This window comes from Symphalangus syndactylus, chromosome 3 (genome assembly GCF_028878055.3).
Source record: "Symphalangus syndactylus isolate Jambi chromosome 3, NHGRI_mSymSyn1-v2.1_pri, whole genome shotgun sequence".
NCBI lineage: Eukaryota > Metazoa > Chordata > Mammalia > Primates > Hylobatidae > Symphalangus > Symphalangus syndactylus.
This window is the reverse complement of record NC_072425.2, coordinates 14,966,300-14,991,935: the sequence shown is the minus strand read 5'-3', so window position 1 is coordinate 14,991,935 and position 25,636 is coordinate 14,966,300. Positions and strand designations below refer to the sequence as shown.

Here is a 25,636-nt window from a genome sequence, read left to right as displayed (position 1 = left end):
TGTTTCAGGAAGAAGGCAGGCAGGTGGGCCGAACCGAGAAACGCACATTATACCTCCGGGGAAGTGAAGGAAGGGGTGACAAAGCAAAGCTTGAGGGCTCCGAGAAGCTCTCAAGAAAACAAATCCAGCCATGAGCCCTCTCCTGTAACCCCAGGCTTTGGAAGACGGAGGCAGGTGGATCGCTTGAGGTCAGGCGTTGGAGACCAGCTTGGGCCACATGGCGAAACCCCGTCTCTACTAAAAACACAAAAGTTGGCTGGGCGTGTTGGCGGGCACCTGTAATCCCAGCTACTCCGGCGGCTGAGATGGGAGAATCGCTTGAACCTGGGAGGAAGAGGTTGCAGTGACCCGAGATCCTGCCACTGCGCTCCAGCCTGGGCGACAGAGCCAGACCCTGTCCCCAATATACATATCAGACGAGAAAAAAAATAAGAAAGTTTTAAAACAATTTTTTTGGATTTTTTTCTTTTTCGAGACGGAGTCTCGCTCTGTTGCCCTGGCTGGAGTGCAGTGGCACGATCTTGGCTCACTGCAAGCTCCGCCTCCCGGGTTCACGCCATTCTCCTGCCTCAGCCTCCCGAGTAGCTAGGACTACAGGCGCCCGCCACCATGCCCGGAGAACTTTTTGTATTTTTCGTAGAGAGGGGGTTTCACTGTGTTAGCGAGGATGGTCTTGATCTCCTGACCTCGTGATCCGCCCACCTCGGCCTCCCAAAGTGCTGGGATTACAGGGGTGAGCCACGGCGCCTGGCCAAAAAAAATAATTTTTTTTTTTTTTTTGAGATACGGTTTCACTCTTGTTGCCCAGGCTGGAGTGCAATGGTGTGATCTCGGCTCGGCCTCCCAAAGTGCTGGGATTACAGGCGTGAGCCACCGCGCCCGGCCCGAAAAAATTTTTTTGAAAGAAAGAAAAGGGAAACAAAACAGTCACCTACACCTTCGGACCAGTCACAAGAACGATGGCACCGCCCTCCTCTCCGCCCCTCACCAACATGGCCGCCCCCAAGGGAGTGGGCGGGTCTGCGGGGCGGAAGTGACGCACGAGCGGAACTCCGTCCTGCCACTTGACCGCCGGGCGCCTAGCTCAGCTGCTTCTGCGGGCTGCGAGGAGCCGGATGTTGCGGGCTGGGTGGCTCCGGGGCGCCGCGGCGCTGGCTCTGCTGCTGGCGGCCCGAGTGGTGGCGGCTTTCGACCCCATCACCGTGGGCCTAGCCATCGGGGCCGCGTCGGCCATCACCGGCTACCTGTCCTACAATGACATCTACTGCCGCTTCGCCGAGTGCTGCCGCGAGGAGCGGCCGCTCAACGCTTCGGGTACGGCGAGCGCGCGAGCTGTGGGTCGGCGCTGCGGGGGGCGCGGGGGCGCGGAGGGACGGCCTCGTGGGCGCCTGGCACGGACCGGGCGCGCGGCATCTAGACGGCTGTGGTCCCGGCTGGGGTGGGCGGGGAGCGGATGGGGCGGCCCCGGAACCGTTCGCGGGAATGCAGAAGCGGTGCCTTCGCAGTCTCCAGATCGTGGGGCTGCCCCAGCGCCTTTCTAAAGCTCCCGTTGCTGGGGATCACAGGCAGAAGAAACGGGAAGTAGGTGGGCGGCCCTTCTGTGCCCTGCCAACCCTATTAAGTAGCTTTCAGACGTGCTGCGTCGCCCAGAAAGCCCACCTTTGGCCCCTGGTTTTCCTGCAGGCCAGCAGGGGTGGCTGGGATTAGCAAGCGCTCAGTCAAGCGATGTTTCATCTCTGAATGGATGAACATTTAGATTCCTTATCAGACCCCGAAGCGTTAAGGACGTCCACATAATCTTGAAAGTGGCATCGTTTGACTGCCTCAGCCCTAGGGTTTGGCAGACACCCTGCTGTGTCCCTGGATAATCTGTGCTTCTTGCTTTGGCCAGCTAAGAAAGTGCTGCGTTGCTGATGCATTTTTAAGGTCTGTTTCTCTCTCTGTTCTGGGGCTGTTCTTGCAGCTCTCAAGCTGGATTTGGAGGAGAAGCTGTTTGGACAGCATCTAGCCACGGAAGTGATTTTCAAGGCGCTGACTGGCTTCAGGAACAACAAAAATCCCAAGAAACCACTGACCCTTTCCTTACACGGCTGGGCTGGCACAGGCAAGAATTTTGTCAGTCAAATTGTGGCTGAAAATCTTCACCCAAAAGGTCTGAAGAGTAACTTTGTCCACCTGTTTGTATCGACTCTGCACTTCCCTCATGAGCAGAAGATAAAACTGTACCAGGCAAGAGAACCCGCTATTATCTCATCCGCAGGCCGGTCGGACTGGTCCGGGTGACCTGCTCACTAATTCTGGCCTCTGCTTCTCTTTCCTTTGTGTTGCTGTAGCCCCCGGCTCCACTGAGTTAAGGCACACTTAGTCCAGGTAGTTACAAAGCTCTCCTACAACATTTCTCTTACTTGGTTCCAAAACAGTCCAGTGGGGGTAGGGCATGTTATTTCTGTTAAAAGATGTAGTCAGGGCCTGGCGCCGTGGCTCACGCCTGTAATCCTAGCACTTTGGGAGGCCGAGGCGGGCGGATCACTTGAGGCCAGGAGTTTGAGACCAGCCTGGCCAACATGGTGAAACCCCATCTCTACCTAAAAGTACAAAAATTACCTGGGCACGGTGGCATGCACCTGTAATCCCAGCTACTTGGGAGGCTGAGGCAGGAGAATCGCTTGAACCTGGGTTCCAGAGGTTACAGTGAGCTGAGATCGCGCCACTGTACTCGGTCTCAAAAAAAAAAAAAAAAAGGCCGGGTTTAGTGGCTCACGCCTGTAATCCCAGCACTTTTGGAGGCCGAGGGAGGCGGATCACGAGGTCAGGAGATCGAGACCATCCTGGCTAACACGGTGAGACCCCGTCTCTACTAAAAATACAAAAAATTAGCGGGGCATGGTGGCGGGCGCCTGTTGTCCCAGCTACTTGGGAGGCTGAGGCAGGAGGATGGCGTGAACCCGGCAGGCGGAGTTTTCAGTGAGCCGAGATCGTGTCGCTGCACTCCAGCCTGGGCAACACAGTGAGACTCTGTCTCAAAAAAAAAAAAAAAAAAAAGGGATGTAGTCAGGGCCAGGTGCAGTGGCTCACGCCTGTAATCCTAGCACTTTGGGACCCGCCGAGGCGGGCGGATCACCTGAGGTCGGGAGTTGGAGACCAGCCTGACCAACATGGAGAAACCCCGTCTCTACTGAAAATACAAAATTAGCCGGGAGTGATGGCATGCGCCTGTAATTCCAGCTACTTGGGAGACTGAGGCAGAAGAATCGCTTGAACCCGGGAGGCGGAGGTTGCAGTCAGCTGAGATTGTGCCACTGTACCCCAGCCTGAGCAGCAGAGTGAGACTCTGTCTCAAAAAAAAAGAAAAAAAAAAAAAAAGATGGAGCCTGGAGCCAAGAGAGGCAAGGTGACTTACTCCTTACAATCTTTGTAGCAGAGCAGGACCTTGAACCAAAACCTCCCAACTCCCAGTTGACATGGTAGCCACCTTCTCTGGTGAGTGAAGGGATTCCACATCCCCAGCAGTGCAGTTGGTGAGAAGGGGCAGTCAGTCTTCAAGGATTTGCTTGGGCGTGGCTTCATTCAATGCTGCCTACCTCTGGTGCAGCCTCAGCTTTGCCTCTGCTCTTTGCAGTGTAGCCTAGAGGTCTTTTTTCTCCTAAACAGGTTTTATTCCCTTTGTTCCTCCCATCCTTCATGTCCTTGGCATTGCTTTCTTCAAAGGAAGCCTCAAAGAACTGAACCTTGAGACCGTTTCTCCTTTTGAGATATTGTTTCCACATTCATTTTATATTAAGTTGTCTAGGAGGGTTAGTTCTCATTTAAATGAATGTTGCCCTTGTCAAGGTTAACATTCCCGCTGGCAATATCGCAAGACCCCATCTCTACAAAAAATAAAAAAATTAGCCAGGTGTAGTGGCATGCACCTGTAGTCCCAGCTACTTGGGAGGCTGAGATGGGAGATCGCTTGAGCCTGGGAGGCTGAGCCTACAATGAACCATGGTCATGTCACTGCATTCCAGTCTGGGCGACAGAGTAAGACTCTATCTCAAAAAAAAAAAAAAAAAATTATTCCTGTTAGGTGGAGACTGAAGAAAGAAACAGAAACTTAACTGAACAAGGAAGTAGAAGTGTTTGCCCTACAAACTGACATGAGACAGGGAAGACTGCCAAAAAGGAAGGAAGGAAGGATTTTCTTGTTTTTTACATTTTTTATAAGTCTCTGGAAACAGAGTAATATAAACGGATGAGGGCATGTCTGGGGGAGCTTCATGGTACAGCCTTTCACACTTTGGGGTTGAGGGCTTGTTGCTTGAGTATCTTTATGTTTGTTTCAAGAAAGCACCTGGAACAGATGCTTTTCATGAAATGTCATTGAGTCAGCTCTGTTGGTCTGGGGCACTGTGCACTGTGCAGGTCTTGATTAGTTCCTTATTCCTCAGTATGTCTGATAGTACTAACTTGAGATTATAGTCCAAGAGAGATGAAAACTATGGTTAGGTTAGCAGTGAATGATATTCACGGATCTTGCCGGGTGGCTCATTCCTGTAATCTCAGCACTTTGGGAGGGTGAGGTGGGTGGATCACCTGAGGTCAGGAGTTCGAGACCAGCCTGGCCAACATGGCACAACCCTGTCTCTACTAAAAATACAAAAATTAGCCAGGCATGGTGCAGGGGATGGGGGTGCCTATAGTCCCAACTACATGGGGGGCTGAGGCCGGGGAATCGCTTGAACCCAAGAGGCGGAGGTTGCAGTGAGCCGAGATCACGCCACTACACACCAGCCTGGGGGATAGAGTGAGACCCTGTTTCCAAAAAAGAAAAGAATCACGGATCTTGTACCTCTTATACCTTTAAAAAGTCACATTTAATATGTCATTTGAGTTAGGAAAAATCTTCTCTGCATTTTAGCATCTATCTCTGCCAATTTCCACTTTTTAGAGATAAGGTTTTAGAAAAGCTGCTACCTAGTGAGTGGGGTGAGGGTGCCGTTCTTAGAGCTCTGACCTCGTCCTTCAGCGCATGAGGAGCAGATGGAGCCTGCGCTCCTCTTGGTGCACCCTTTGAGCTTCGCATCCTATTTCTTCTTTCATGGTCGGTCCAGGACCAGTTACAGAAGTGGATCCGCAGTAATGTGAGTGCATGTGCGAACTCTGTTTTCATATTTGACGAGATGGATAAATTGCACCCCGGGATCATTGACGCAATCAAGCCGTTTCTAGACTACTACGAGCAGGTTGACGGAGTGTCTTACCGCAAAGCCATCTTCATCTTTCTCAGGTCAGCGGGAGGCGGTTTTTTGGGGCACACAAGCCCTTCATTCTCTCAATGATAAAATGAGGTCCTGAGGACCATCAGCACTTTGTTTACCAGGACAAAAGTGCCTGCTTGGCACAAGGCACTTACCTACTGCTTTACTTTTCCTTTGCCAGTCTCAGCATGGCACACAGTGTGGGTTTTGGAAATGAACTAAAGAAATAATCACTGGGCCAGGCGCGGTGGCTCACACCTGTAATCCCAGCACTTTGGGAGGCCATGGCGGGTGGATCACCAGGAGATCGAGACCATCCTGGCTAACATGGTGAAACCCCGTCTCTACTAAAAATACGAAAATTAGCCCGGCGTGGTGGCGGGCGCCTAGTCCCATCTACTCGGGAGGCTGAGGCAAGAGAATGGCGTGAACCCGGGAGGCGGAGCTTGCAGTGAGCCGAGATCACACCACTGCACTCCAGCCTGGGTGACAGAGCGAGACTCTGTCTCAAAAAAAAAAGAAAGAATAACTGATAGCAGGCAATTTTAGCCAGGCATGGTGGCATGTGCCTGGAGTCGCAGCTCCTGGGGAAGTCGAGGCAGGAGGATTGGTTGAACCCAGGAGTTCAAGGTTTTATTGAGCTATGATCATACCACTGCACTCCAGCCTGGGTGACAATCAAGACCCCAACCCTAAAAATGAAACAGAAATGAAAACAGTTAATTTTATTAACTGTGCATGTTGGTTTTTAGGGTTATAAAGGGCCATAGCATTATCCCAGCTAGTTGTGAATAAACATTTTAAGTTCCATGAGAGCAGACACTTTTTTGTCTAGTAGCACTCAGTAAATATTCCTTGATGAAAAACAGATCTTCGGCTGGGCGTGGTGGCTCACACCTGTAATCCTAGCACTTTGGGAGGCCAAGGTGGGCAGATCACTTGAGGTCAGGAGTTGAAGACCAGGCTGGCCAACATGGTGAAACCCCGTGTCTACTAAAAATACAAAAATTAGAAGGGGCGTTGTGGCAGGCGCCTGTAATCCGAGCTACTCAGGAGGTTGAGGCAGAAGAATCGCTTGAACCCGGAAGGTGGAGGTTGCAGTGAGCCGATATTGCACCACTGCACTCCAGCCTGGGTGACAGAGTGTCTTAAAAGGATAAATAGACTTAGAGCAGGTTCATTTCTTGGTATGACACAGAAGTCTTTTTTTTTTGAGACCGAGTTTCATTTTTGTTGCCCAGGCTGGAGTGCAATGGCATGATCTCGGCTCGCTGCAACCTCCACCTCCCGGGTTCAAACGATTCTCCCGCCTCAGCCTCCCATGTAGCTGGGATTACAGGCATGCACCACCATTAGCCTGGCTAATTTTTGTGTTTTTAGTAGAGACGGGGTTACTTCATGTTGGTCAGGCTGGCCTCGAACTCCCGACCTCAGGTGATCCACCTGCCTCGGCCTCCCAAAGTGCTGGGATTACAGGCGTGAGCCACCACGCCCAGCAGACACAGAAGTCTTAATATGTGATTTTAATCTTTATTTCTCTGGCAAACTCAGCAATGCAGGCGGGGACCTTATAACTAAGACGGCTCTTGACTTTTGGCGGGCTGGAAGAAAGAGGGAAGACATTCAGCTGAAGGACCTGGAACCTGTACTGTCTGTCGGAGTCTTCAATAATAAACACAGTGAGTCCACCAGGGTAAAGGAGCCCCTTAACTGTCCGGCAGTGAGCCATCTGCTCTTTCATTGAGTGTTTCACAAAGCCACAGGATCCCACTGGATTTCCTCGCTTTGCTAAAGTCGGGAATTTTCCTAGGGCATACTGTCCTAGAAACCAGTGAGTGAGTGTCCAGCTGAGTCCTACATGGGCTTTTTGCACACTGACAAGAGACTCTCTCAAGGGGTATGGACAAGAGGAATGTGCTGAGGGTCGGGATTGGAGCTTGGCCAGGTGGCGGTGGCGGCAGGAAACCCAGCTGTGTCTTGTTCCGCAGGTGGCCTGTGGCACAGTGGACTGATCGACAAAAACCTCATTGATTACTTTATCCCCTTCCTGCCTTTGGAATACAGACATGTGAAAATGTGTGTGAGGGCCGAGATGAGGGCCCGTGGTTCTGCTATAGATGAAGACATTGTCACAAGAGTGGCAGAGGAAATGACGTTTTTCCCCAGAGATGAGAAAATCTACTCAGACAAGGGCTGCAAGACTGTGCAGTCACGGCTTGATTTCCACTGAGCTCCTATCCAGATGGGGTAGGAGACAGCTGGGAGGCTCCGCACACCAGAGGCCTTGCCTTTCAGAAGAACCCTGAAGACCGCTTTGGGGTTTTGCCTGTTTGCAGCTTAGACTTTTGGGATATATAATCTTTTTTTCTGAGACGAGGTCTCACTCCGTCATCCAAACTGGAGTGCAGTGGTGCGACCCTCAACTCACTGCAACCTCCGCTCCTGGTTTGAGTGATTCTCATGCCTCAGCCTCCTGAGTAGCTGGGATTACAGGCATGAGCCACTGCCCAGCTGGGATACAGAATCTAAGAGTTCATTTTGGAAAACACATGAATCTATTGCATGCATTTGTCATTTAGCAAGATGACGACAGTCCAGCTGTTCTTTGCAGCTGAAGATGAACTTTTAAAAATCTCCTTCACACTTAATGTACTGACTGTGACAGAAGTGCCTGAAAACAGCTGTGCATGGCAGGCCTGGCAGTAGTTTCTGACCCACAGCACCCGCCACCTCAGAAGCTACTGTCAGAACTAAAGGAGTCCAGGGACTTGCTGCAGGCTGGGGGGCACTGGGTTCCCACCGGCAGGCTAGGGGGCACTGGGTTCCCACCGGCAGGCTAGGGGGCACTGGGTGGTTTCACCAGCAGGCTGGGGGGCACTGGGTGGTTTCACCAGCAGGCTGGGGGGCACTGGGTTCTCACTGGCCAAAAACATCCTTTTGCTCTGTCTCGTTCTTTATACAGAGTTCACTAGTCAGTTGAAATCGGGGGTGGAGGTGCAGACGGTGTCTGACTGGAGGATATGGCTGTGCCCGCTGAGCACTCATGATCTGAGCTGACCTGTCTGTGGGGTGGGGCCTTCACCTAAGACCTCTGCAGCAGACCTGGACAGACAGGTCCCTCCTGTCTGCCATATCTCAGCTTGGCTCTCTGCTAGAGTCCCCCCAACCATGTATCATCATAGAGTTGAATCACAAGGAGACCGTTGGCTTTGAATTTGAGTCGTTGGTTCCCATGGTGAGATGCTTGTTAAGACTTTATACTTGGGTCAATCTCTCACTTTATTTTGTAGAACCATTTGAAATCCTAGGATGTGCTTGTTCTGCAAGGATGACATGGGCCCAGACTGAACAAGTCAGCTTGTAGATCTTAAGTGATGGAAGTATAGGACATTGCTTATTTTAAAACAAGGGAAGGACACAAAATGGAATGACTGCTTAGTCCTTTCTCATATACTGTTAAAACAATTTTTTATTGTTAAATTTGTGGTAATACGTGGTCACAACCGTGGATCAAACGAGGTCAGTCTAAAGTGGCAGGTCCTAGGTGTGACCTGATACCACCACCCTTTGTGGCATCACCAGGCTGGACTGCCCTGATCCCTGGGACGTGAGACTTAGCTTCCAGCCAGTGTGAATCATTGTATCTGTCTCATAATCACAGCACAGCTGCAGACACAACAACGTGCAGCATTTTTTACATAAAAATACGGTAGAATTAATTTATGACATGGAAATGCCTTACAGGGTATCACACTTAGTCTTGAAAAAACACCAAGGTGACGTTTAAAATTTTAAGTACGTATCCTCGAATTGGAGCTAAGTTATACTTCTTTTATAACCTTTTGGGCATCTGGTCGAGAGGAGACAAGATTTTCTCTGTTTACAGTGATGCAATAAATATGTGTTTGCCACCTTTGGACTGCTGTTACTGATTTGTAACTTGAAAAGACCGTGGTTGATCATGACCCCGCCTCCCCCACCTCCCTTGTAAGATGTGGACGAGAGCTTTATTGACCTACTGACTATAAAATAGTAAAGCCTAGATTTTATCATGTGAAATGCCACTTGCTAACTTTTTTCTAGTTTATTTGGTTCCAAAGTTCAGAATGAATTTCAGCAGCACAGCTGTGAGACTCACCATACCCGGGACAGGTGGGTGGGCAGTCAGCGCAATACAGAAGCAGTATTTACCATAAAGGCTCTTGCCCAGACAAATAGAAGTTAAATTAGCTGATGGATATTTCATCAAAGAGATGGACTTTCTCCCAAAATTAACGTGGGAGGAAATTGAGGTACTGATAAAGTAAAACTCACCTCTGGCATCCTGAACCTGAGCTCAGGTGAGGAAACCTAACCATTGAAACTGGTAAATAAATCCTGGCCGGGTGCGGTGGCTCACACCTGTAATTCCAGCACTTTGGGAGGCCAAGGTGGGCGGATCACCTGAGGTGGGGAGTTTGAGACCAGCCTGACCAACATGGAGAAAACCCATCTCTACTAAAAATACAAAATTAGCTGGGTGTGGTGGCACATGCCTGTAATCCCAGCTACTAGGAAGGCTGAGGCAGGAGAATCGCTTGAACCTGGGAGGCGGAGGTTGTAGTGAGCCGGGATCGTGCCATTGCACTCCAGCCTGGGCAATAAGAGTGAAACACCGTCTCAAAAAAAAAAAAACCCGTCTCAAAAAAAAAAAAATCCTAGTTATGCTAATCTGATCTCAGCTTAATTACACATAACCCAGTATTGTCAGTGAATGGCTAACACCCACCCTCTTCACAGGATTGAGGATTAGCAGATTTACTAGAAAGCACAAACTCTCATCACCATCACCCCACCCACTCCCTTCATTTCTCAACTGAAGTTACTCAATTCCCAGGAGACTGATTTTCTAGGTCTGGTTCTCAGTCTTAATGCAGTTCCTATTCTACCTACACTGCCTCATCTACTAAGACTGAACCTTCCAAAACTGTCAGGGGACCCGTGTTCTCTAACTAGGGACTTCTGGTGCCTGGGCCACACTCTTCAAATGAATGATTAGACCTAATCTGTGACTCCCAGGGACAGAGCAGGCTGGCTGCAGCTCAATACCAAGAACTTTCTAATGCTTGGAGCCATCTTTAGGTGCCCTGGGCTGCCCTAGTGGGACCCCATGCAGGTTGGGAAGCCATAAGGTAGAGGGTTCCTGCGTTAGACCTGCAGTTGAGGCCACAAACTCGTCCTCTGTGCCTACTAGAAGTGGTCCCTGCAGTGCTCTCTGCAGCAGCCGCACCCATGGGAGCACTGTGCTGGGACACAGGCGTGTTGCATAAAATAAGGTGTGCTTACCTTAGTCTAGGGCACTGTTCCTGCTGGCATCTCAGCTGTACTTGAACTCCGTGGCTGGGTGTCAGGAGCTCCAAGAACCCCACAATGGAGGGCGACTTCCCAGACCACTGGGCGAGGGGACAGAGCCGTCCTAGGATCCTCAGATCCCTGTGTGAGACTTTGTTTCTTTCCACCCTGCATTGTTCTGCTAGGTCTTCACTCGCAGCCTTACTTCATAAGGCCTACAGTGGAGGGGCGCTTCTCCCTCTTCAAAAACGTACTCACCAATGACACATGCAAAATTTTATTGTAAAACGGTAGCCATTTGCATTTATAAAGAAAGACACCGTTCTCAGCATCCTCCGAAGGGGCAGCTAAGCTTTATAGGAGGTTTCAGGGATTCTGATTGAACGTAACAAAAAATAGTATAAATGAGGAAGATTTAATATGGCAAAATTCACATAATTTAGAATCCAGCAGAGAGCACGTGAGGCTCATTCGGAATGGACAGTGAAGGGCCACCTTTTGCAAAATGGAGTGACTGGCAAGTGACAAGTTGGAAATACTTTTCTTTCAAAAGACTGCTTCTAACAAATGTTGACAGTGTTGCCAAAATCACTCCCACAGCTCCCATTGTTGCTAAGGTTAAAACCCTTGGAGAGGCTGTTTCAGGCTTATCTGTGGTGCCTGAAGGCGTCCTCTTAACCTACATGTCCTTCATCTAAACACTTCATTGCCCCTGGCAGCATCCGCTGGGACCATCCTGGGACAGAGCTGGCTCATGCTCCAGCCACATCCCCAGCGATGCCCTCCTGTGGAACAAATGCCATGCATGTGTGCTTGGGCTCATTTCCAGTAAAGATACATCACAGTATATGTAATAATGACGGGAACTTAAAAAAAACACACACACAAGGCCAACAACTTAGAATCTGAGCAGTCTCTCATAATGTTAAAAATCATTTTAAATAAAGTTACCACATTTTCAATAAAACTTACTCATCCTTCCTTGAAACAGAAACACTTGGAATTAAAACATAATTTGTAAAAAATCATGAGCCCTGCGATGAGTGGGCTGGGAGCTGGCTCCTTCCTTCTGTGCGTGTTCGGGAGGCTTCATGTCCTCGCCCATGGTCCCTGGGTGGCCTGCAGGCACCAGGGGGTGGAAACAATGCCAGGGAGAATTCCTGTCACATCAAACAGGAAACATTCACCGGATTCCTCTTCCAGGGAAAGGAGCTGGGGGCGGAGGTTGGAAGGACTGAGTGTTGTTTCTTTTCCAACTCCAGGCAGTGACTCCGGCTGCCGATCATGACTGTCAATCATCGTAGTAATAATCTAACTTGGTGAACACCGTTTTGCAGCCTTTATCTGAGAAAACTCTCTCCTCTTTGGGGAAAAATGTCATCTCCTCAGCCACTCTGCTTACAATGTCTTCATCAATTTCATAGCCTCGAGACTGCATTTCCACTCGGATACACATTTTTAGGTGTTTGTATTCCAGGGGGAGGAAGGGAACAAAATAATCAATGAGGTTCCGGTCAATTAAGCTGCTGTGCCAGAAGCCACCTGGGAAGAAGAAACAAGGTGCTGTTCATCCACATCCACCCACCCACCCTATACACGCCTCCTGGGGGTCACTCACCTACCCTCCCATCTGTCCCACAAACATCTACTGGGGGTTACCTATCCATGCCACACACACCTACTGGGGGTCACCCACCCACCCCCCACACATCTACTAGGGGTCACCCACCTTTCCATCCGTCCCACACACACCTACTGGGGGTCACCCACCCACCCCCCACACATCTACTAGGGGTCACCCACCTTCCCATCCGTCCCACACACACCTACTGGGGGTCACCTACCCTCCCATCCATCCCATACACACCTACTGGGTGTGCCCTCTCCCTTGTGGAGCTCCAGATCAGCGGGGAAGGCAGATGTTAACAGGCACCTGCACATTGTAATGCTTCTGTGACAGCGGAAAGGGACACCCTCTTTATACTGCGGGCTGGGGGAGGCCTCCTAAGGTATGACTTAAGAGATTGAAGATGGGAAAGAGGTCTGGGGCCGAGGAACAAGCAGAGAGGCAGAGTGGGGAAGGCAGAGTTCCACAGAAAGTGGGAAGCAAGAAGAGTTCCCGGGAAGGACTACCAGCCACGCCCCTGTATTTGGGAACTTTTTGACTCTCCTTGGAGTTTCAGCAGCTGGACTAGCAACAGGGAAGCCTGCTGCCGCTGCCACCGTGCCCAGCCCCTGCAGAGCATGTGGGCACCAAAACTAGCCTGGGAAGTGCGGATGTGCAGCCCATGCTGGGCTCCCCGTGAAGGCCTGGCCTTGGCCGTGTTTTCTCCCCTGAATGCGGGCTGGCTCTGCACCTGCCCCATCCACTCCTCTTGGGCTCCTGGAACTCCTGACCCAGGACACCTCCTCCCAGCCCCAGATGACACAGCACACACTGCATCGCCCACGAGCCCATGCGTGTCTTCTACTGAGCTGATTCCCTTCTGGTCTGCCATGTAATTCTGGGGCTCCGTCCCCAACCCAAGCTCCTCCTCATTCACTGGGTTAATGCTTTTCTTTTTTCTTTTTTTTTTTTTTTTTTTGAGACGGAGTCTTCCTCTGTCACCCAGGCTGGAGTGCAGTGGTGCAATCTCGGCTCACTGCAAGCTCCGCCTCCCGGGTTCACGCCATTCTCCTGCCTCAGCCTCTCCGAGTAGCTGGGACTACAGGCGCCCGCCACCACGCCCGGCTAATTTTTTTGTATTTTTAGTAGAGACGGGGTTTCACCGTGGTCTCGATCTCCTGACCTCGTGATCCACCCGCCTCGGCCTCCCAAAGTGCTGGGATTACAGGCGTGAGCCACCGCGCCCGGCTGGGTTAATGCTTTTCATGCTCAACAGTGCTTTGCACACAACTGGTACTCAATACATATGTGGCTGACTGACAGAGTGGAGCCTGTGGCCAGGGAAAGAACAGAACCAACCACTGAATGGGAATGAGGGGTTGTCTTGCAAAACCAGCTCACGTGGGAGGCTGGTTCTCAGAGGCCTGCTCTATGCCAGGCACGCCCTGGGCCTGCGGACACAGCTGAGGGCGGATGGCCCTCATGGCTTTACCACTCTGGGGCAGGAGACACCCAACAAGCCAGGAAACAATCTCAGATGGTGCTTGGAGCGGCGAATGCCACACAGCAGAACGGACATGGAGAGCGGGAGGTGGAGCGGGCTGGGCAGGACCTCAGGGCAGAGCCCGAGCAACAGGGACCCAGCCATGCAGACCCAGGAGTGACGGCAGAACAGGCGACCTCAGGCAGGCCTGAGGCTTTACAGTCATCTCCTGAGGACTCCCAAGTTTGCCCTCCCAGCCTGATGGCCTCCCTGGAGCTTTGTGGCTGTGCTCTGATGCCCTGATGCCCCGATGCCATTGCCCACTGAGCTCACCTGTCCTTCCTGCTGTCCCTTCCCTTCAATGGCAGTGCCACCCTTCCCATTGCTCAAGCCAGGTCCTTGGTTCTTCTCTCATTCCCATATACAATTCTGCAGGAAGTCTTACAGGTTCTACCTTCAAAACACATCCGGAACCCAACCGTGTCCCTCTACCCCCACCGCTTCCACGCTGGGCTCCCTCCCCTGTGGCTGTGGGTCTGTCCTCCACCCAGTTGCCAGCAAGGTCCTATGAAGGCCCCGTCAGATCCCAGCACCGCTTGCCCAGGACCTTCCAGGCCTCTCTCTTCCACTCGGAATAAGACCCAAGGTTCACCATGGCCTGCCAGGCTTTCCACAGTCTGCACCTTCACCCCAAATCTCGCCTCTTCTATCACCTCCCGTTCCCCTCCTCTGTTTATCCTCAACCAGTCACAGGGACCCCAGGCACAGGCCCCCCTCGGGCCCCTGGACATGCTGTCCGCACTGGGGAATGCTTTTCCCTCAGACATCCACATGGCTCACTCCCTCGGGTCAGCCCAAATGCCACCCTCACAGGGAGCCTTCCTGTCCACTCTATTAAAGCAGAGCCCATCCTTACCCTGCACCCTAAAGCCTTTCTTGATTTTTTTCCCCTACTGGCCCCGGGGGAAAGATATATATATGTCCATGTGTGTACATGTGTGATGTGTGCATATGTACTGCATGTATACACACAAACACATCACACACATCAACATATCTATCCCCCAACATCTGATACATTTTCTTTCTTTATTATCACTAGGATGTAGGATCGATAAGGGCAAGAATTTCTGTGTTTGTTCACTGCTGTGTCCCCAGTCCTAGGTATGATGCCTGGCACTTACTAGATGCTCCATATACATGTGTTGAATGAATGTTCAGCCATCTGCTTGAGGCCACAGTCAGTCTGTGGGCCAGGGCTGCCCGACTCCCAGGTTGGCATTCCTGAGCGCCGTGTAACCTCCACAGCGTGGATTCTAGGCCACGGGGCTTATCTGTGTAACCTCCACAGTGTGGATTCTAGGCCACGGGGCTCATCTGCCTCAGCATTAGGCTAAGGTTTCCACTGCATGTGCTCATGTTTTTTGGCAAGGCAAGAAACTATCCAACATGTTACAGAACACTTGTCTTGCCTCAGTAGTATTCCACTTGCACACACTGACATACCATACCCCATGCTGTTCACTAACTGTAGGATGAACTTCCTGGCAAGTCTGTTTCAAATGAGCCCCTGTTTTGTCATCTCCAGAACCTGAAGCGCAAAGACTTGAACAGCCAGCCCTGCACAACTCACAGGTCTTAGCCAGTGAGTCAGCCTCCATCAGGCTGGCTTTCCACCTCCCCAGGTTCAAGGTCAAAGGTCTCATGACATTCCCTGGAGAAGTAGTGAGCTAAAACTTAAAAGCGCAGGTTTTAGAATCAGAGATACTGAACAGGCTGCATGGCGCTGGGCAAGCTGCCACATCTCTTTGAGTCTCAGTCTCTACCCTGCGAGGTATGGTGAAGACTGAGTGAAATCCGCAGGCAGACTGTTTCACATGGCGCCCAGTACAAAATAAGGGCCCAACCGCTATTTGGCTCTTGCTCTTGGGCAATGCAGAGAAAGGGAGGAACTAACAAGTCATCTCTCCCCCTGAGTTGCCCATGGCATCCTTCCTTGCTCAACCACTGGCTTTTTCTTCTACAAAGAAAATCATGTAGCTGAAGAAAACGGGGGAACTGGTTGGGTGCGGTGGCTCACGCCTGTAATCCCCGCACTTTGGGAGGCCAAGGCGGGCGGATCACGAGGTCAGGAGATTGAGACCATCTTGGCTAACATGGTGAAACCCCATGTCTACTAAAAATACAAAAACTTAGCCAGGTGTGGCGGCGGGCGCCTGTAGTCCCAGCTACTCGGGAGGCTGAGGCAGGAGAATGGCATGAACCTGGGAGGCAGAGCTTGCAGTGAGCCGAGATCGCGCCACTGCACTCCAGCCTGGGCGACACAGCAAAACTCCGTCTCAAAAACAACAACAACAACAACAAAAAACAGCAGGCCAGGTATGTAGCTCATGCCTATAATTCCAGCACTTTGGGAGGCTGAGGCGGGAGGATCACTTAAGTCCAGGAAGTCAAGACCAGCCTGGGAAACCTAGGAAGACCCCGTCTCTACAAAAAAAAAAAAAAATTAGCCAGGCATGGTGGCACAAGCCTGTGGTTCCACCTACATGGGAAGCTGAGGCTGGAGGATCACTTGAGCCTAGGAAGTCAAGACTCCAGTGAGCTGAGATCACACCACTGGACTCCAGCCTGGGTGACAGAGTGAGACTCTGTCTCAAAAAATAAGCTGGGCGCAGTGGCTCACGCCTGTAATCCCAGCACTTTGGGAGGCCGAGGTGGGCAGATCACCTGAGGTCAAGAGTTCAAGACCAGCCTGGCCAACATGACAAAACTCCATCTCTACTAAAAATACAAATATTAGCTGGGTGTGGTGTGCACCTGTAATCCCAGCTACTCGGGAGGCTGAGGCACAAGAATTGCTTGAGCCCGGGAGGAAGAGGTTGCAGTGAGGCGAGATTACGCCACTGCACTCCAGCCTAGGTGACAGAGTAAAACTATCTCAAAAATAAAAATAAAACAGCACTTGTCAAACATTAGTGTTCATAAAAGTTACCTGGAGTTTGTCAGCAAAGATTCCCCTCACGACTCGGAAGGGGACTGAGAATCTGCATTTCTTTCTACCCAGCTCCCAGGTGATGCTGACAGTGACCCTGACGCTTTAACACTTAGGGTGCAGGATTAGGAACCAGATGGGACTGGCGGTGGATGGCCCTACTCACTGTTCTTGTTATTGAAAACCGACACAGACAAGGCGTGTTCAATGTCTTTGAGCTTGATGTCTTCCCTCTGCTTTCCACTCCTCCAGAAATCCAGAGCCACATCTGTGATCCTTTCTGCTCCAGCATTGCTGCAAAACAATCCCAGTGGGTAAGGACAGGCTTTTCTCCTGGAGCTCAGAGGCTTGGGCTCGGGGCCCATCCATCATGTCCTAGCCCTGACCTTACCTGAGAAATATGAAGATGGCTTTCTGGTAGGAGACCCCATCCACCAGGTCATAATAGTCGAGGAAAGGCTTGATGGCATCTATGAGGCCGGCATGCATCTTATCCATTTCATCAAATATGAAGATGGACCTCGCACAGGCACTCACGTTGCCTCGAATCCACAACTGTAACTGATCCTGAATTACAAGGGAAAAAGCCAACACAAAGTTCTCAGCCAGGGCCATCAATCAGCTCCTTCTACCACTAAGAACCGCAGCTTCACTTATGAACCACTGTGCACTCAGCACTAAGAATTTTACATGCACAAAATCTTCTTTGTTCCTACCAACCCCATGGAGTGGGCACTATCGTTCCCATTTTACAGATGAGGGAACTGAGGCACAGAGAGCCCTTACTCCACTTGCCCAAGATTATATGCGGCAGAGCTGGGACCTGAACCCAGTCCTGTCTCACTCCAAAGCCCGATAGTTTGGTTACGGTTCCCGTGCTGCAAGATGCCACACGGATGCTGTCAGAGCTGCTGCTCTTTTGTCATCAAAGGGGCAATGTGGGATGTCATGAGGATACTGATTTTTATTTAAAAAGGGGGTGGGGTTGGGCATGGTGGCTCACACCTGTAAACCCAGCACTTTGGGAGACTGAGGCAGACGGGTAAGTTGAGGTCAGGGGTTTGAGACCAGCCTGGCCAACATGGTGAAACCCCATCTCTGTTAAAATACAAAAATTAGGGCCAGGCATGGTGGCTCATGCCTGTAATCCCAGCACTTTGGGAGGCCGAAGTGGGCGGATCACCTGAGGTCAGGAGTTCAAGATCAGCCTGGCCAACACGGTGAAACCCTGTCTCTACTAAAAGAAAAAACACAAAAAAATTAGCTGGGCATGGTGGCAGGTGCTTATAGTTCCAGCTACTCAGGAGGCTGAGGTAGGAGAATTGCATGAACCTGGGAGGCGGAGGTTGCAGTGAGCCAAGATCATGCCACTGCACTCCAGCCTGGCGACAGAGCAAGACTCCATTAAAAAAAAAAATACAAAAATTAGCCAGGCATAGTGGTGGGCTCCTGTAATACCAGGTACTTGGGAGGCTGAGGCTTGAGAATCGCTGGAACCTGGGAGGCGGAGATTGCAGTGAGCTAAGATCACCCCACTGCACTCCAGCACTCCAGCCTGGGAGACAGAGCGAGACTCTGTCTCAAAAAAAAAAAAAAATAATAATAATAATAATAAATAATAAAATAAAATAAATAAAATAAACAAGGATGCATTCAGACCTGTTAGGCTCCAGCAGCCAAGCTTTCTCACTCTGGTGACCAAACTTATATGCAATAACAGGGAACATGCACTGAGCGTTCACTATGGGCACAATATTCTTATATGCGATAACAGGGAACATGTACTGAGCGTTCACTATGGGTACAACAATATTCTAAGCACTGTTCACATAACTTCTTTTTTTTGACAGAGTCTCGCTCTATCACCCAGGCTGGAGTGCAATGACATGATCTCAGCTCACTGCAACCTCTGCCTCCCAGATTCAAGCGATTCCCTTGCCTCAGCCCTGAGTAGCTGAGACTACAGGCACCTGCCACCACGCCCACCTAATTTTTGTATTTTTAGTAGAGATGGGGTTTCACTATCTTGGCCAGGCTGGTCTTGAACTCTTGACCTCAAGTGATCCACCCGCTTCGGCCTCCCAAAGTGCTGGGATTACAGGCGTGAGCCACCACGCCTGGTCTGTTCATAGAACATTTTACTGTGACCTCCCAAAACCCATCACAGTAGTTACCATTGTGCTCCTTCTTTTACAAATGAGAAAACTGAAGCAGACAAGTGAAGTAACTTTGTCCAAAGTCACAGTTATTGTTAGTGAAGCCTCAATTCTAAGATGACCAACCCATCCTGATTCGTCTAGAATGGTTCTTGTTTGTTTGGGACAGGGTCTCACTCTGTCACCCAGGCTGGAGTGCAGTGGCTCTCTGCTCAACGCAGCCTCAACCTCCCAGGTTCAAGCCATCCTTCTGCCTCAGCCCCCCAAGTAGCTGGGACTACAGGTGCGTGCCACCATGCCTGACTAATTTTTTTGTATTTTTTTAGTAGAGATGGGGTTTCACCATGTTCCCCAGGCTGGTCTGGAACTCTTGAGCTGAAGGGATCAGCCGGTTTTGGCTTCCCATAGTGCTAGAATTATAGGCATGAACCACCACACCTGTGGAACATTCGCATTTTAGTACAGAACCGCTGGACAGTGGTTGACCCACATGCTCACCCAGACAGAAGGGAAAAATGTGTTCACATTTTTCCATAGATACAGTCAGGGATAAATAATTGACTGAGGCCAGGCATGGTGGCTCATGCCTGTAATTTCAGCACTTTGGGAGGCCGAGGCAGCTGGACGACCTTGAGGTCAGGAGTTCGAGACCAGCCTGGCCAACAAGGTGAAACCCTGTCTCTACTAAAAATACAAAAATTAGCTGGGTGCGGTGGCAGGTGCCTGTAATCCCAGCTACTTGGGAGGCTGAGGCAGCAGAATCACTTGAATCCGGGAGGCAGTGTTTGCGGTGAGCCAGTGAGCCGAAATTGAGATCGAGATCGTGCTACTGCACTCCAGCCTGGGTGACAAGAATGAAACTCAGTCTCAAAAATAAATAAATAAATAATTGACTGTTTTGCCCATCTTGCAGGTCTGTTACAAGGATCTAAAAGGCAACAGTTAACATTTATTTGTAACATGCACCAGGTACATGTTACACACTTGACAGACAGAACTCCCTGGATTGTTACAAGCAACACTTTGTAAGTCAGAATCTGAGTCTCAGGTCAGGCAACTTTCCTAAGACTATGGAGCTGGGCGAGTGTTAGGACTCAAATCCAGATGTGTCTGCTGCCAAAGCCCAAGCTGCTAATCAGTGAGTTCAACCATAAAAGCTGTTTGCGGCTGGGCAAGGTGGCTCACGCCTGTAATCCTAGCACTTTGGGAGGCTGAGGTGGGTAGATCACTTGCGGTCAGGAGTTCGAAACCAGCCTGGCCAAAGTGGGGAAACCCCATCTCTACCAGAAATACAAAAATTAGCCGGGTGTGGTGGTGCATGCCTGTAGTCACAGCTACTTGGGAGGCTGAGGCAGAAGAATTGCTTGAACCCGGAGGGTGGAGGTTGCAGTGAGCCGAGATGGCGTCACTGCACTCCAGCCTGGACAAGAGAGTGAGACCCTGACTCAAAGAAAAAAAAAAAAGGCAGTTTGCAACAGTAGGTTCAACAAACTTAGGACTCTCTATATTTTTCCTCTTTCACAAAATGAGTGAGATGTGGCCGGGCATGGTGGCTCATGCCTGTAATCCCAGCACTTTGGGAGACTGAGGCAGGTGCATCACCTGAGGTCAGGAGTTCGAGACCAGCCTGGCCAAGTTGGCAAAACCCTATCTCTACTAAAAATACGAAAATTAGCTGGGCATGGTGGCAGGAGCCTGTAATCCCAGCTACCCAGGAGGATGAGGCAGGATAATTGCTTGAAACGGGAGGCAGAGGTTGCAGTGAGCTGAGATCATGCCATTGCACTCCAGCCTGGGTAACAAGAGTGAAATTCCGTCTCAAAATAAAGAAATAAAGAAAAAAATGAGTGAGATGTGTTGATCTCTGAGATGGATTTGATCATGTCCACCTCTAAAATCCCATGACCCTACATACTCACTGGACCGATTTTCAGAACCCACCACAAAGCTTTGACGGTGTTAACTGCTCCACGCATCTCAAACTCTAACTTCTACACCTTTCCAAGGGGAACTGAGACATGAACTGTTTTCAGGGCTCACTCATTTCAACACAGAACTCCCAAATCTCATCCCACAACAGAGACCCCAAACCCGACGACATCCAGGAAGGGATTCCAAACTTCCATCCTTGCCTTGTACAAGGTGATGTTTGAAGCATGTGGAAAGTGCAATGTGGCCACAAACAGGTGGACATAGTCACTGTTCAGACCACCCTCGTAAATATTCTCTGCGATGATCTTGCTGACGAAATTTTTGCCGGTGCCTGTCCACCCGTGCAGGGAGAGCGTGAGAGGTTTCTTGGGCTTTGGGTTGTTTATGAAACCAAACACAGCATTTAAGATGATTTTCTTTGCAAGATGCTGTCCGAAGAGCTTGTTGTCCAGATCCTTCTGCAGTGCTGGGAAAGACAAAGCCAATCAGGAGTGGGGAACAAACAGTGGCAAAATGTAGCCACATTTACAGCCCACGAGAAAGCCAGCAAAGCCGTCTAGACGCTCTCCAAGCACCTCGCGAAACCTCAAGTACTGCGGTCTGTAAGCTCCTGGCCCAGAGGGGACGGCGGTCCAGGGAGCCCTCCCTTTGCTGGTCCTGCCTATTCTAAAGCCCTGGCCCGACTCCTTCCCGAAAAGCCCCTTGGTGCTACTGCCACTGCCACCAGTTTGCACCTCTAACCCCTGTGCTGCTCCTCCCACCCCAAGGCAGAGCCGGGAAAGGAAGCAGTTTGGTCCCTCCTGGTCGGCTCCGGAAGAGTCCTCACCATCCTTCCTGTCTCCCGCTATGCTAGAAAGGAGGCAGAACCCACTTCGGAGAGAGGTTACCACTGGTCCACCCCCAGTTTAGCGCAAAGTAGGCCAACCTGCAGCCCGGCTCCTCAGGTCTCCGACTTAAGTCTGGCCCGTCTGTGGTCGTGGCCGAGGAGCCAGGCCTCATCCTGCAGTAGGGCCGCTTGGCTTCCGGGGTCCGGCCCCCGCGGACTCAGCTCTGCCCAGGCCCGGCCCTCCTGGGATTTGACCCCTACCCCGGCCTGGCCCTAGTGCCATCCCCCAGCCCCAGCCCCCGCTCCTGAGCCCCAGCCCCCAAACTCCGCTCCAGCCCCAGTCCTAGCCCGGCCCTACTGCCATCCCCCAGCCTCCATCCACCATCCTCAATACCCCAGCCCCAGCCAACCGCCCTGGTCCTAACCCAGCCCTAGTGCGATCCCCCAGCCCCAGCCCCAGGGCCCCGCTCCATCCCTCAGCCCCAGCCCGGCCCTAGTGCCATCGCCCAGCCCCAGCCCCCAGGCCCCGCTCCAGCCCTAGTCCTAGCCCGGCCCTGGTGCCATCCCCCGGCCTCCATCCTCCATTCTCCATGCCCTGGTCCTAGCTCAGCCCTAGTGCCATCGCCCAGCCCCAGCCCCAGCCTCCAGCCCCCGCCCCAGCCTACCCTCCCGGCTAAGGCTCCGCTTCTGCCCGCAGCACTCGGCGAAGAGGCAGTAGAGACGCGGGTAGATGTAGCCGGTGAGGACGCCGGCCAGAGCCAGTCCCAGGCTGATGGGCTCCACCGCCTGCACCACGGACGGCGCCAGCAGCAGCAGGCCCAGCGCGGCCCGGCCCAGCTTCATGCCCGGACCCGCGCCAACCTGCGCGTTCTCGCGCCGACCGCGAACCGGTGCCGCCGCCAGACCCACGCTTCCGGTTCCTCCTCTCGCGGAGGCCATCTTTCTTCAGGGCAGCCCTCCCCCCGACGCCGGCGGCCGCCATCTTTGTTCGGTACAAAGACCTGTTTTGCTTCCGGAAACTCGGTTCTGCACCGCCCCTGTCGGCCACGTGTTTTTGTTTATGCACGTTATTTTTGCCAGGCATGGTGGCTCCTGCCTGTAATCCCAGCCCTTTGGGAGGCTGAAGCGGGCGGATCATCTGAGGTCAGGAGTTCGAGACCAGCCTGACCAACATGGTGAAACCACGTCTCTACTAAAAATATAAAATTAGCCGGGTGTGGTGGTAGGCACCTGTAGCCCTAGCTACTGGGGAGGCTGACACATGAGGAGCAGAGGTTGCAGTGAGGCAGAGGTTGCAGTGAGCCGAGATCTTAGCACTGCACTCCAGCCTGGGAGACAGAGCAAGACTGTGTCCCCTCCCCGCAAAAAAAAAAAATAATAAAAATAAAAATAATAATAATAATAATGGACGTTATTTTTTAGAACAGATTTACAGAACAATTGAGAAGATAGTAGAGAGTTCCCATGTGCCACCCGTCCCTGCAATTTCCCCTATTACTAAAATCTTACATTGTCAGTGTGCTACATTTGTTAAAATTAACGAAGCACTGTTGTTAACTAAAGTGTACAGTTTATTCGGATTTCCTTCCTTTTACTTAATGCCTTTTTCTGCTCCAGGTTTCCATTCAGGATACCACATTACATTTAGTTGTCATGTCTTAGACTACTGTTAATGACAGTGTCTCAGCCTTTTATTTTTATTTTAGCTGGAGTGCAGTGGCATGATCTCAGCTCACTGCAACCTCCGCCTCCCAGGTTCAAGCGATTCTCCTGTCTCAGCCTTCCGAGCAGCTGGGATTACAGGCACACACCACCATGCCTGGCTAATTTTTGTATTTTTGGTAGAGACGGGGTTTCACCATTTTGGCCAGGATGGTCTTGATCTCTTGACCTCGTGATCTGCCCGCCTCAGCCTCCCAAAGTGCTGGGATTACAGGCGTGAGCCACCGCGCCTGGACTCAGCTTTTTATTTTTGATGAGCTTGATAGTTTTGAGGAGTACTGGCCAAATCTTTGGTAGGCTGGCCCTCTATTGGGATTTGATGTTTTTCTCAGGATTAGACAAGCGTTATGGCATTTTGGAAGGAAGATCACAGAGGTAAAGTGCTATGCTCATCACATCCTACCAAGGAATGGTTCTGTCAACGTTACTTATCACTATTGGTGCTGACTTGATCACTTGACTGAAGTAGTGTTTGTCAAGTCTCCCCACTGTATACTTACTCTTCTCCCCACCCCTCTTTTCTCTACTGGACTCTTTGGAAGGACGTCCCAATGCACAGCCCACATGTAAGGAGTGGGGGATTTTGCTCCACCTCCTTGGGGGCAGAGTGTCTACAGAAATTATTTGGAATTCTGCATGGGAGATTTGCTTCTTGTCCCCCATGTATTCAATCACTTATATCAGTATGGACCATTGTTATTTTATCCTTTGTTATACTACAGTACTAATTTTTTTTTTCAAATTGTTCTCATTTTGGCCACCGGGAATTTAAGTGGTTCCTTGTGCTCCTTTGACATATACCCAATGTATACCAGTTTATTTGGGTTTGAGTGCTTCTTTCCTTTCTGACACTACAGGATACTCCGGGCTCATCTTGTATTTCCTGCCCCAGTCCTAGAATCCTATTTTCTACAAGGAACCCTGTTTCTTTCATTGTAGAATGGCATTAGAAACTGGCTGGACATGGTGGCTCATGCCTGTAATCCAGCACTTTGGGAGGCTGCGGCAGGTGGATCACCTGAGGTCAGGAGTTTGGGACCAGCCTGACCAATATGGTGAAACCCTATCTCTACTGAAAATACAAAAAAATTAGCTAGGCATGGTGGCGTGTGCCTGTAGTCCCAGCTACGTGGGAGGCTGAAACAGGAGAATTCCTTGAACTCGGGAGGTGGAGGTTGCAGTGAGCCGAGATCGCACCACTGCACTCCAGCCTGGGTGACAGAGCAAGACTCTGTGTCATAAAAAAGAGAGAAACCAAGGTCTGGGTGCTAGGTGTGCTTCTTGCTATTGAGATGTCGTTTCTTTCAGACAGTCTCAGCTGACAGAAAAAATGTGTGTATATACTATTAAACACACACATATCTATAAATATTTCTATAGGTAAACATCTGTACCTATATTAAGCTAAACATGAGCTCATGCTAACATCTCCAACTCTAATCCATTACACAGATCATTGGAGCCTCCTCCCCTTGCTTATCTGTGAATTCCCACCCCAACAGTGAGAGACCCGGCTCCCTCCATCTGGCGGCCACTTTTAAGCTGGATAAAAGATTACTCATTTTCTAGCAAAGGGAACTCTGACAAGTGAGAACTGTTGATCATCCACTTATTTGCCTGTTCATCCCATAAACGCGTATTGCGTTGCTGTGGCCAGATGTGCTAGGCCTTCAGTATTCATCTTGGGTTACCCCTGTACATTGTTGGGACCTGTAAATGTTTGTTGAAATATCCTGAAAATATTTTTTAAGGTTCGACTTTTTCATATTGGATTTAAAATACTTTTTTGCACCTGTTTCAAGCCAAACACTATAGGGATCATTCATAGTTTTGAGGACTGCCTATGTGTCAGAGTATGGGCTATGCCCTGGGGATTCAAATTTAAAAATTAGGCACACATGATTCCTGCCTTCACTGACCACATTCAAGTGGAGGAAAAAAAAAAAAAAAATCTCCATTTTACAGATGAGAAAACTGAGGCTAAGAGTGAAAAGGATCTGTCCAAGGACACAATTAGTAAGCTGTGAGGTGGGCTCAGATCTGACTCCTGGGCCAAACCACTGTAACCACAATACCTGCTCTAAATCCACCCAGAAGTCAGCCAATCTGCTCTTTCCTCTTCTGGACCCATGTGGATGCCTCAGGAAAAACGAGGGCACAGGTAAGAAGGTACTTGACAGTTAGCAGGTTGCAGCATGTCTATGCTGCAGTGGTCCAATCATAGCTCACTGTTTGAAATAAATGAGAAAATCCATCTCAGTAATTCAGTTTTACATTTAGGCTACCCAAACCATGGGCTTTGAAAACATTACCTGATGTTGGTATAAGGAAACATAATACAAACAATAAGG

At 50.6% G+C, this 25,636-nt stretch overlaps 2 protein-coding genes across 6 annotated transcripts; one reads left to right on the top strand and one right to left on the bottom strand.

The window, feature by feature from the left end:
* The first annotated feature begins 560 nt into the window (after positions 1-560).
* Positions 561-9,153, top strand: TOR1B (torsin family 1 member B). 4 transcript variants are annotated; one of them, XM_055270738.2, is made up of 5 exons: positions 561-1,314; positions 1,964-2,229; positions 5,091-5,266; positions 6,789-6,916; positions 7,226-9,153. In XM_055270738.2, exons 1-5 carry the CDS (start codon positions 1,116-1,118, stop codon positions 7,465-7,467), a joined length of 1,011 nt encoding a protein of 336 aa, XP_055126713.1. In that variant the 5' UTR covers positions 561-1,115; the 3' UTR covers positions 7,468-9,153. The 4 variants fall into 4 exon arrangements, 2 of the variants coding, with proteins under 2 accessions (XP_055126713.1, XP_055126714.1); XR_008656473.2 differs by lacking the exon at positions 5,091-5,266 and having other exon boundaries at positions 1,070-1,314; positions 7,226-7,255; XM_055270739.2 differs by lacking the exon at positions 5,091-5,266 and having other exon boundaries at positions 1,064-1,314; positions 6,789-9,153.
* A 1,676-nt stretch (positions 9,154-10,829) lies between these two features.
* Positions 10,830-22,528, bottom strand: TOR1A (torsin family 1 member A). 2 transcript variants are annotated; one of them, XM_055270737.2, is made up of 5 exons: positions 22,229-22,528; positions 20,938-21,203; positions 17,041-17,216; positions 16,816-16,943; positions 10,830-12,110 (listed from the first exon to the last, which is right to left on the bottom strand). In XM_055270737.2, the coding sequence occupies exons 1-5, from the start codon at positions 22,500-22,502 to the stop codon at positions 11,860-11,862; spliced, it is 1,095 nt and encodes a 364-aa protein (XP_055126712.1). In that variant the 5' UTR covers positions 22,503-22,528; the 3' UTR covers positions 10,830-11,859. The 2 variants fall into 2 exon arrangements, 1 of the variants encoding a protein (XP_055126712.1); XR_010119942.1 differs by lacking the exon at positions 10,830-12,110 and adding an exon at positions 12,436-13,181 and having other exon boundaries at positions 16,650-16,943; positions 22,229-22,522.
* Between the last annotated feature and the right edge of the window lie 3,108 nt (positions 22,529-25,636).